This window comes from Pundamilia nyererei, unplaced genomic scaffold (genome assembly GCF_000239375.1).
Source record: "Pundamilia nyererei isolate P.nyererei 1_Seehausen unplaced genomic scaffold, PunNye1.0 scaffold00429, whole genome shotgun sequence".
NCBI classification, from domain to species: Eukaryota; Metazoa; Chordata; class Actinopteri; order Cichliformes; family Cichlidae; genus Pundamilia; species Pundamilia nyererei.
The window spans coordinates 198,133-210,012 of NW_005187830.1; the positions used below are offsets into that span (position 1 = coordinate 198,133).

At 42.4% G+C, this 11,880-nt stretch overlaps 1 protein-coding gene across 3 annotated transcripts in view; it reads right to left on the reverse strand.

Moving 5' to 3' along the window:
• The window catches only part of adcy3a (adenylate cyclase 3a), a 59,433-nt gene that overhangs the window by 18,222 nt on the left and 29,331 nt on the right, over positions 1–11,880 (reverse strand). For all 3 annotated transcript variants that reach the window (XM_005753456.1, XM_005753455.1, XM_005753457.1), the window contains exons 6-14: positions 10,642–10,769; positions 10,056–10,214; positions 8,651–8,816; positions 8,374–8,493; positions 6,507–6,649; positions 2,975–3,136; positions 2,696–2,783; positions 522–638; positions 61–341 (exon numbers count right to left, since the gene is read on the reverse strand). In XM_005753456.1, the coding sequence (XP_005753513.1) occupies positions 61–341; positions 522–638; positions 2,696–2,783; positions 2,975–3,136; positions 6,507–6,649; positions 8,374–8,493; positions 8,651–8,816; positions 10,056–10,214; positions 10,642–10,769 (1,364 nt within the window). The remainder of the gene's footprint in view (positions 1–60; positions 342–521; positions 639–2,695; positions 2,784–2,974; positions 3,137–6,506; positions 6,650–8,373; positions 8,494–8,650; positions 8,817–10,055; positions 10,215–10,641; positions 10,770–11,880) is intronic.

Genomic DNA, 11,880 nt, shown 5'->3' on the forward strand with positions numbered 1-11,880 from the left:
CACGCACACACACTCACACGCTTGCTTCATGCAGATCATACTGGGTGCTTTCTGGTTCACCTGTAGTCGTGGAAGCGGGCGATGTCATAGCGGTCAAAGATGTCCTTCCAGCTGTAGATGTTAACGACGCCCGTGGCCACTGTGATGAGCAGCATCAGGGTAAGCTTAACCATGTGACTGACCTGAACCAGCATTGTGGTGGCCATCAGTGCCAGCACAGCAACGTAGCTGTAATATTTGGGATTGTTCAGGCAACCTTCAAGGCTGGACACGGTGGACAACGAGGAGGAGGGGGCCACTGTGGTGGTGTCTGAGTCTGGGACCTGAGGCAGACAACTAAGCTACACAGCAGACAGGCACGAAGCCATCAGCTTTACCATTATTCAAATTTGCAATATCTGTCCCCCACAATAAGCTCCAGAGTTTTTATGTTGTATTGGCTCTAGTTTTAACATAATTCACCTGCTTACTGGCAAAAAGGTGCATTTAGCCTAGATGTTAAAAACAAATGAGGAGCTCACCATGTCCATTATGTCAGCCATGGTTAGGATGAAAATGGCGGTCATGGCCCAAGTGTTGCGAGCCCAACGTGTGTGGTCAATCCAGGTGGAGAAAGACACCAGCTTTTTGGCAAAGACCTGACATGAAATCCATCCATTTAGTAACAAAAGCTTTTATTCATGAACAGTCATACTGTCACTGTGGCTGAGACAAACAACATAATGTGTTTTGGTCACAGATGTGTGAAAGGTTAAAAGAAAAACTTCTCATGTGTCAAACATTTAGGCTTTGCTTTGGGTAATAATTCATGGTTGAGGTACACAGACCTGCAGCACAACTCTGATCTGAGATAGCGCTACAGTGTTAAAATTCACATTACTACACAGTAACAGCATAGTGTACATTGTATACTACATGAAAGTGTACTCGGGGAAGTCACTGAATTGACACACACTATCTGACAAAAGCAGCTGTACACAGCTGCATGGATGGGTTTTAACATGACAGACGCTTTTAGGTGTCTCGAAGCCTTTCACAACACCAGAACTGTGAGCCCGGGCATTGTTAATCCTCTCACCTATGTTGATCTTTCTGGAGTAAAGATGACCACATATTTAGCCTCTTTAAACGGACACTGCAGGCCTAGGACGTTGTTATATTGGATGTAGCACTGATAAGTCCTGCAGAGCTACATGCAGTGTTTACAGTGACCTTGCAGTTCTCGGTCCGTGTAATCAGTGTGTGCTGCAGCCCTGAGCTGAGCGGAGGCCGTGACATCAGCTGTCAATATTCACCCGACTGCAAAATATCAATACATCTAAATTTCCATGAAGAGGGAGGATCAAAAGTACTGCCTGAAAAAGTACTCTATGATAAACACACGGCTTTTTTCCATGACTTCAGAAGATCACACATTTATCCAGTACATGGCAGGCACATGTGGCTCAGACTTAAACTTTAACCCTGGTCTTAAGCATTAAACTTACTTACCTGAATTACATGTCAAAATTGAATTAAGACAGTTTTGTAAACATTTTTCCTTTTTCTGTTGTTAGCTGCATATTAACTGGTTGTTAATTAGATTTTTGATATCAATAAACAAACAATCTTTGTATATAACGTAACATCACTGCACCCACTATCATCTAAATTTAAAAAGCAAAAAAAAGGAATAATTTTCAAGGTTGGTCCTTATTTTAGTCATTTCATATCTATTGTTTCAGCTCCTCTGAACTCTCAGTATAATCTCTCTCTACCCATTTCTCTATTTGTGACTCTACAGGAGACGCATGTAAGTGATGCAATCATAGAGGTGTTTGAGAGTAGCAGTTATACTGACTCGTGAAATGAACGATACGGGAGGAAAACAGTTCTAAATCTGTGTAATGTCACCACATTTGCAGAGAACGTTGTTTCTCCTCAACTTATTTGTCTAGTAGGTGTTTTTGTGTGTGAAAAACTGGGCTGTGTGAGGGGAGGGTACAGTAAAGACTGCAGCAGATGATACACTGTCTATATGGGAAAAGCCCAAAACCTCCAAAACAAACTTTTAGAATTGTAGGTCTGAGTTTAAAACATTTGAAGAGCCGATGCATGATTTGCACATTTGGGACCACATTTAGTGGAAACTTATTTCTGTCTCACATCAATGGCCAATTAGAGTCACCAATTAGCTTATCATCCAATATCTTTGGACAATGGGAAACTTGGATTTTAACTCAAGTGATAATCTTTTCCTAAACCTAACAAAGTACTTTTAGGACCTAAACGTAACCAGAGCGAGCTAAAGGGAAACTAAACAACACTTTAGTTACAACTTTATGAAGACAAATAACTGATACATTTTCCATACCGTGTTAGCAATTAAAAATCAGTAGTAACACTTTGTTAACATGATTTCCAACATTAGCATAGCCCCAATACTGTGACAATATGTGGACAACTGTGTGAGAGAAAATGCCACTGGTGCTTTCCAGAGGATTGACTGTGAGCACAGTGAGAGAAGAAGGCAATGACCCATAAGTCGCTGAGAGGTTACATATATCCAAACGATCCCACCACTTGCTTGTAAACAATTTAACGAAACAAATTCAGCGTGTGTTTAATCGATTCTGTATCTGAACAAGGTTGTAAAAGAAAAGAAAATCCTCCTAATCACATTGTAAATGAAGTCTAAGAATGTGTTATAACTCACTCTGGGGAAGATGGCAGCCAGAGAACAAATGGTCAGGATGAGCAGTAAGACCTCCCCCACTGCAAAGGTGATGTAGTTTGCAATCAGCCTGTTCCAGAACACGTGAACGTAGTGGAGAGTAATTAGTGAGTTATTATTATTACAGTTATGACTTCCAGTTTACACTGCCAAAGTGTGTAGGCTTACTTTTGCTTTCATTTGCTTTTGTTCTTAGGAGAGTAGGTGATATAAACCATCCTGCCCAAAATGTGAATGAGTAAAACAGACCTGTGAACTCACCAGGGGTCTATGAGCGCCTCCATCACTGCAGTAAAGAGCAGAACCACACAGGAGCAGCAGAAGGCAGCCCCGCTCTGTTTCTCCTTCTCCACAGAGAAACGTGTTTCCAGCTCTGGATCCACAAACCTGAGGGACAGCTTGTTGGTGTGTTTCCCCTTCAGACTGAGGAACAACAAGCTTAGTGACAGTGAATGCAGCACACTGGTTGTAACGTTATTAACATTTTATGGAAGTGAAGCGATTGAAGTGAATGGTCTGACCTGGGCAGGCGCGGTGGAGGTGGAGCTTCCATGATTGGTCACGCCAGAATGTGGTTGCCTTAGTGAGATACCGCGCTTGATTTTCAGAGAACCAGGGTCACGCCAGTAACCAAACAACACCAATGACAACATGGACTGATTACGTCTTATTTATGGTATTTTAAGACAGGTGCGTTTGTTTAGAGTAAGAGTTGGAGTTTGCCAATTTGCAAACAAACACTATAACATATTATACCACGAGCAAGAAAAGGAAATCTCTGCTGCCTACTTGAACTTCAATCAGAGATTTGGTTTGATCACTGGCTCCACTTTTCCCACATGTGGATACAAGATTGGAAGGTTAAAGATTATTAAATATACTGCTCAAAAAATTTAACTACCACTTCAAAAACACATAATGGAATTTAACTGAAACTCAACTGATGGTTCCCTTTCAAAGCTCACTTGGTATCTCACAGTGGGAAACACTCTCTGATGTGACCAATCATGGAAGCTCCACTACAACATCTGTCCAAACCAGACAACAACTTCAAGGACATGGTGTTCCTCAACCCCCTTATAATAGCCAATGACCCCACACCAGGCATGCTTGTTTTCTTTCCTGTCAAGATCATAACAGCTTACTTAACTTTGTACTGATGCAGCCGTTAATGTAGTCCAGGATGATGGGTTTTCCTGGTTTTCACGAATATCTATTACACTATAGTACACTTTTATTTACTTTTAGAGCGGTTGTTGCAATACTGCTACCTGTGTGTTATAAAACTAGCTTGTTGTTTCATATTTGTGGCTATTGCTAGATGTCAAAGCTAAGCTTTAGTAATTAATCAGAACCAGAATAACTTAAGTGGCACAGTGGTTAGCACTGTGGCCTCACAGCAAGAAGGTCCTGAGTTCAAGTCCACCATCAGGTTGCGGTCTTTCTGTGTGGAGTTTGCATGTTCTCGTCATGTTTGCGTGGGTTCTCCCACAGACATGCAGTTATTGGGCTTGGGTTTTATTGGTAGCTCTAATTTGCCCATAGGTGTGAGTATGAATGGTTGCTTGTCTCTGTGTGTTAGCCCTGCGATAGACGGGCAACCCCTCCAGGGTGTACCCTGCCTCTCGCTCTAAGACAGTTGGGATAGCCTATGGCAGATGTCACTCTGGCTCCACAGTGCCAGGCAGCGACTAGTGGTGCAACGGATCAAAAGTCTCACGGTTTGAATCGGATCACGGTTTTAAGTCACGGATCAAATCGATTTTCGGATCAGCAAAAACAGAAAAAAGGACAAAATTTTAACATTTACTTATTTAAGTATTTTTTGTCTATTAAAAACATTCAACTCAAGATTCACTCCACACAGTTATATAAAAACAAATTAAGGTGCAATATAGGGCAGTACAGGGCTTTGAGCTGTCATTTGTAGTTGGGCAACAGAAGATGCCTGGATCAGTTCAGCCCAGAAGGGAATGTCAGGACTTCAGGTATCTCAGACATCGGTCCTGCTGATGGGTTAATCATTTTCTGCCGCCCTGTCCAAGAGTAACTGCCGTTATCTTGGAATGTCCTACGTGGCTGGAGATTCCACAAACGTTCTGGCAATGGGATGTATTGATGTGTCATCTGGGTGAGTTGGACTACCTGTGCAACCTCTATAGGGTGCAGGTATCGCCTCATGCCACCAATACTGACACTGACCTTGCGAAATGCAAAACTAATGAGAAAAAAGTAATGAGGAAGGAAAAAAATGCCACCAAAAAACTATGGCCTGAAGTAGACTGAACCCAGGATTCACTGTGTTGGTGACTGACCACCACAGCCTAACCATAACCTTTTATCTTCCACAAAGAGTGGAAGATAAGTGACAAAGATGTCATGTGTAATATTTATGAAAACAGCAAAAAGCTGTAAATGGTATTGTCGGTGTGGAGACATTTAAAAGTACCAACAGTCAACCTGTCAACCCCTCACTCAGTGATAACCCACTGAAGCACCAGCAGCATAACAAATGGTAAATGGACTGATTCTTCTATAGCGCTTCTCTACTCTGCTGAAGTACTCAACATGCCACATTCACACCCATTCTCACAAGCACTTTCTCTGTACTTATTATTAGTCCTTTATTTATCCAGGTAAAAAATCTCATTGAGATTAAAAATCTAATTTTCAAGAGAGACCTGGCATCATGGCAAAAAAGGCAACTCATCCGGTTGTTAAGTGATGACGTGACGAATCCTACTTCCGGGTCTAAAGTAGTCTGCGTTTAATATGGCTTTTGTGTTGTTAACATGTTTAATGTTTTGTATTTTCTTCTATTTGATCTCAAAAAGCTCCTAAAACAGTCAGTGATCCCTGTTGACCTCCCTCAGCTTTTATTACCGCTAATCATTTATTTAAGCTCAGTTTTTAAAACCTTAGGATGTAGCTACAGCCCAGCCCATGCAGCAGTATATGAATGACTAACCTCGTATTGTGGATGGATTATCTCAGTTGTTCTCCTGGCTGAAGTTTGGTCCTTTTACAGCATCCTGCCATGCGATTACATTTGTTCCTGACCACCGAGAACACTCACGTTAACTTTTATCGAGTGGAAAAAAGTTAGCTTGTTTATATTATGCTAACATAGCTGTGTCGCTAGCGGTCACGTAGCACATCATTATATACCAGCTAGCCCAACTTCAGTAACCCTACAAACGTCACTGCTGTTTAGTTTTCTGTCTTCATTTATGTTGGAAGTGATAACAGAGCTGTACGTTTTAATTTGTTTCCAAAACCCCGCAGTCAGGACATGCTATATTGTATTTAGATAGAAGCTAGCGAGCTAACTCCCTGCTAACTTCTAACTCCGTTAAATGTCATAAATTCCGTTTTCATGGATGCCTGGATGTTAAACTCAATTGTTACACCTGGTAGAGCAGAACGCTGATCATTTTATTAAAGATGAAAGACTTTAGACAGTTTTTCAACTCTCAGTAATGCCACAGTGATCGTTTGATATATGGACCTGCAGCAGAGTTTAGGCCCAGACACGGCTAGTGACGTCAGACTGAACGACCGGATTGCTTTCTAACTACATTCACACACATTGCATTGGAGAGCAACTTGGGGTTAGTATCTTGCCCAAGGATACTTGACATGTAGACTGGAGGAGCCAGGAATCGACCCACAGGTCACCTACTTCCGATCAGTAGGTGACCAGCTCTACCTCCTGAGCTACAGCCACCCCAGGAAAAAAGAAACCAGTATCGCTGATCGGCACCGTCACAGTGATGTGAGGCTATTCACTTACGCTTGAACCGTTTCTCTCTCCAGCAGAGCTTCATTAAGGAGTTTGTTGAGCTCCTGTTCATTCTCCTGAGCATCAATCACCCGTTCAGCCAGGTCCCGCAGCCTCAGCCTCCTTCGGGGATTAGGAAACGATGGGTTCACCACCTGCAATCCAAAGGTTAGAGTACAGTTTAGGATTTCTTGCCTCCTCATAAAATGGGAGTCTGCTCTTTATCCAATTCACAAGTATAGACTAACTAAATAGATAAGCAAAGCATGCTGGAAAAAATGAGGTTAATTCTGGAGGATCTAGAGCAGGGGTGGGCAACTCCAGGCCTCGAGTGCCGGTGTTCTTTCACTCCTCTTTTAAACCATCTGTCTTCTCTGTCCAAAATGTGAGCACTGACATCGTCAAAAGGGTGACCTTTGACCTTTAAATGCAGACAGAGTCTTGTCCCGTGGAGGTGGCTCTTCTATGTTGTCCCATGTGATTATGAAGTGGCTGTTTGGTCTATAGGTACTGTTGTCACTGAGGAGTGTAGTAATTTTTGTGTGTGTTTAGAACAACGGTGCACCTTCCCGTGCCAGCTGGTGATATGGTGATGTTGTGGTCTTTGCTCAGGTAAGTGACGACCTTCAGGTCATCTTCCGATGAGCTACAGCCACGCTAATGCAAAATGGGAATGAGAATGCCAAAGTGTGGCACAATCAGAACAGACAAGGACAGGAAAAAAAGCAGCACTGTGTGATGAAGGACTTTCAGGCACCTGTTAATGTGTGAAAACCAGGGCTGGGTATCGTCACTGATTTCTAGAATCGATTCGATTTGAATCGGAGAAATTTTGCCTGAGAAATATTATAAATATAAATATTATAATTTATTTACAATATTTATTATTCATTATAATATTATAATTCTGATCACTTATCAGTACATATCTATATTTTTAGATCGATAAAAAGGAAGCTGACACCAGACTTTATCAGAGGTGTGAGCGTCACAGCAGAGGCCTTTGTGTCAAAGTAACTGAGCATAAAACAGAAAAACATGAAGGCGGTTTTCCTGGTCTGGGTTTTTATAGCAGATGACCTTAAAAATATTGTGCAGTAGATCAAAAACAAAGTGAAGCAGAGCAAAGTTACAGCGGTTTGATTAGAGACACAGCTGAGCGTTTTGCAATTTTGCATAATTTGTTTACGTTTGTTCAGTAATGAACAGCAGAAATGAGGCTCTCGTGTCGGAAGTAAAAAAACAAAAACAAACAGCGGGCGACAGCGTAGACTGGTGGGTAGTCAGTAAGGGTGGGTTTTGATTATCGATGTAGAGAGAGCGAGAGAGAGCTCTACATGAAGTGTTTATCCTGGTGGAAGCAAAACAACAAAAGTCGGAGGAAATTCGTGACGATGTTTATGTGAAGCTAGTTTGGATCTTCTTTGTCTGCTGGTTCAGTCAATGTTGTTTGGAGAGAGATCAAACCTGCAGCTTCTGAATCAGCGCCAAAAGGACGTAAACACAAAGCGCCCGCCGACGCTTCTAAATCAGCGAGCTGTCGGCTTTCAGCCCCGACGGCGTGTCCGCGTCCGTGTCGTCGGGTGAGAAAGTCACATCTCACTGATCCTGATGCGTCGGCGGCTTCGCGCTTTGTGTTCACGTCTTTGTGCAGAATCAGTGTTCCTGCTCTCATTTACTGTTTCAGCTGTTTGGTGGTTGTTGAAATTTTGTGAGGTTTAACCTGAGATTCTGGTGTTTCGGGCAAAATAAATTCATATTAAAAATTGATTCAGGATTTTAATGAATCAATATCATGTTATCCAAGCCAGAATCGATTTTAATCAATGAATCGATAATCAAAACCCAGCCCTAGAGAAAACACCATCTCTTTGGTTACCCTTGTGTCCAGCTCCTCTGGTTCCTCTGGTGTGGTGCAGGCTGTGTGAACACTGCCATTACAGTCTGTGGTGTTGATCAGCAGAGGGGAATTTCCATTGGACGAGGTTACGGACAGTTTCTAATGTGAAACAAGCAAACAGCAAGTGCTGAGTTTATTAGGAAGAACTTTTGTTTGTATCATGCATTGTGGATGTTCGACATACAGCAACATATTCACAACATGTAAACGCTGAGTATAGAAATACTTGCAGAGCAGTATGGAGCGTTTTACTTACGACGCTGTTAATGCCATTCTTTCCCACAGGTGCTTTTGGAACAACCACCAGGTAGGTGTCTATGCCTCTCTCCCTCAGGTAGTCACAGCGGTCACCGCCATTCCCCGGCTCCACATCAAACTCACCATGAAGACACTCCATGGTGCTTTGTGAGATGTGCACACGGCTGTACACACATACAAGGTGGCGCAGATTACACGGGCCATTGTTCTACCAACTGTACTTCCACATTAAGTGCTGTGCAAAGTGACGCTTTGTGTATGAGTATTTTGGGTTATGCATTTATTTCCCCAATCTAAAATATCAATACACACTGAATGTAAATATATGCACAACATTTAAAGCCTAAACTTGTGATAATAACACAAAAACCACAAAGAATTAAAGCAGTTTAAAGTAAAACATTTGATGGTGAGGTTCACAGCAACAGATTCGTCTTCTTATCCGGTTATTGGGAGGAAATCATGACAGCTTTTTTAAACGTATGAATATAATAATATAACTTCCAATTATAAATGTTAAAAAAAACAGTATGAAAATACATATCACTGACATTCAGTTTCAACCAAAATAACCACAAGAGAGCACCAAGCTGCTGTGAAGCTGGTGATACAAAAAACAGAGAAATATCCAATTAAGGTGCAGAGAGCCTGCTGTTAGCAGACAGACAGAAGAATCAGACCATTAATCGATCACATGGTAGCAACTCAATTTAGACATGTAGACATGGTGGAGATGACGTGATGAAGTTCAAAGCAAGAATCAGAAAAAAGACGATTTAAGTGACTTTAAAGTTGTTGGTGTCAGACTGACTGATCTACTGGAATCACTTCTCCCGAGTGTTTACAGAGGGAGGCCAGAACAGAGGAAATATCCAGTGAGCATCAGTGCTCTGGGTGAAAACATGACCAGAAAGCTTACAGCGAGGCAGCAGGTCGCGTCAACACAACATGTAAGCTAAGGACCAAAGTCTCTGAGGAATGTTAGCAGCACCGTGTTGAATCGCTCTGTCAGTTTTAAAGGCAAAAGTGGTTTAATTAGGTAACAGTGAGTGTCTTTAGTTTCAGGTTCAGTTTCAGATCTCTTAGCCAATTCATGCAGCATCAGCATCATTTGTTTCTGGCTGGGAATAGTCCAGCGACTCTTCTCTGAAACACACCAAGTAGCTGATACAGACAAAAACATGATATAAATGTTTGGTTCAGAGTAAGAACTTTATTCACATCTCCAGTGACCTAAAAACTAAAACGCAGCACATCTGCTTTGTGCATGTTATTTACATGAGCCGACACATGAAAACACTCACATCGAAGGAGAAATAAGGAAAATGGGACCATGTGAGAAACACAGTCCAATCAGTATTGATCAATGCAACTACGCTGTAGTGTGAAGCTGATGTTCTCACCCTGGGATCCCTCCAGCCTCCATTTTATTGGCCACTGTGACATCTGTGGACCAAACATCATACTGCCAACGTTTCTGGCCCAGCACTCCTCCCAGGACCGTACCACTGTGCACTCCAACACGCATGTCCACATCTGTCTGAGTTTTCTCTCGGACATACCTGTGGTCAGTTCAGAAAGCAGCAGCGTTAAAAACAAAGCACAGGTAGCATTTTTTGGAGTAATAATCAAGCTGTCTCAAAGCCTGATTACCACAAAAGAAGAAAAACATTCCAGCAATACAGGAAACAGCGTCTCTGGCGTGCCACTAAACGCCATCCATCCGTGCACAGCAATGTTCTGGAGCCTGACCAACATGATGGATCACAATCAATTTGTGTTTAATGACCTCTCATTGTTACATCACAGCTACAATCCACAAAAAGTCAATAAGAGTCCATCAGTGTGATCAATCCCACACTGTGGACAGAATGACTAACCCACTACATCCCATAATAACGTAGATGAAACTGTCTGATCTTTGGAAAAGCTTAGAATCAGGCAGTTATCCCAGGCCGCCCCTCCTCACGCGTGCTCATTCATACTCACGAAATGGCCTCCACCATGGCCAGGCCCATCATGATAGAGCAGGCGGCGTGGTCGTCCCTGTAGTCCGGCAGCCCACAGATACAGTAGTAGCAGTCTCCCAGGATCTTGATCCTTAGCTGGTGGTATTTCTGAAAGGCAGGTCTGCTTTAGTCAGACAGTGGATCAAGATCGGACATAAATCACGAGCTCGCTGTCCAGCTGTCTTCTTAGCAGGTCTAACAACAGCAATGGGTTAAACTGCTAGAAACACATACATGCAATGGATGGCAGTTAGCACAGGCTGGATGGAGGCGAGCACACAGGCTGTCTTTTTACTTCATTTCCTCATAGGCTAAGCTTAATCTTGGGCATTAAGCTACTCCTGTTACTAATTTTAATAAGAAATAATGCGAAAAAGCACTTTGATCTATGATAGTACACTATATGGTGTTTAGGGGACTGCGAACATTATTGACATATTATTAATGCTAACATATTAAGCTAGGCAACCTAGAAGGATAGAGCAGATACCCATAAAATTAGTTCCAGACTGGTGAAACCTTATGCAAGCTTTGACATTTGGGCTCATACACAACCTGGGTACATGTTCACAGCCAGTACGGAGTCGTGCAGTAGCACTTCCTAGATGATGACAAACTGGGGTGCAGCCTCATACCAATTAAGACAGGATCTCTACAGAGAAATATTTGCACATGAGCATGCAGAACCTGTAGATAACATACAGGACTCTGGCACGAGTTTGGTTTAGGTTGTAAGTCATGTTGGACTGTAAACAATGAACGGCATACAGAACAGTAAATCTTGCCTGGAGATAGGGCACCCACATCCTGTTAAACGCCAAAAGATCTCACTAAACAAAGTTTATTTTCTAAATATGGTTTTCACAGTGTCACAGTGGAATTAGCACTCCACAGTGTTGCAGTTCACACATTGGCCTAACAAACAAAATCCTGTTCGATTCTGGGAGGAGTCAGCAAGGGCACCCAGCAGAAGATATCTGCCAAATCATCAAACATGTGCAGCTACCCACTGTGGCAATCCCGTGTGAACAAGGCAACAGCCAAAAGCAGCTTTGTCTAATAGTGCCAGAGGTGTGGACTCGAGTCACATGACTTGGACTCGAGTCAGACTCGAGTCACATGACTTGGACTCGAGTCAGACTCGAGTCATTAATTTTATGACTTTAGACTTGACTTGAAAAAATGTTCTAAGACTTGTGACTTGACTTGGACTTTTACA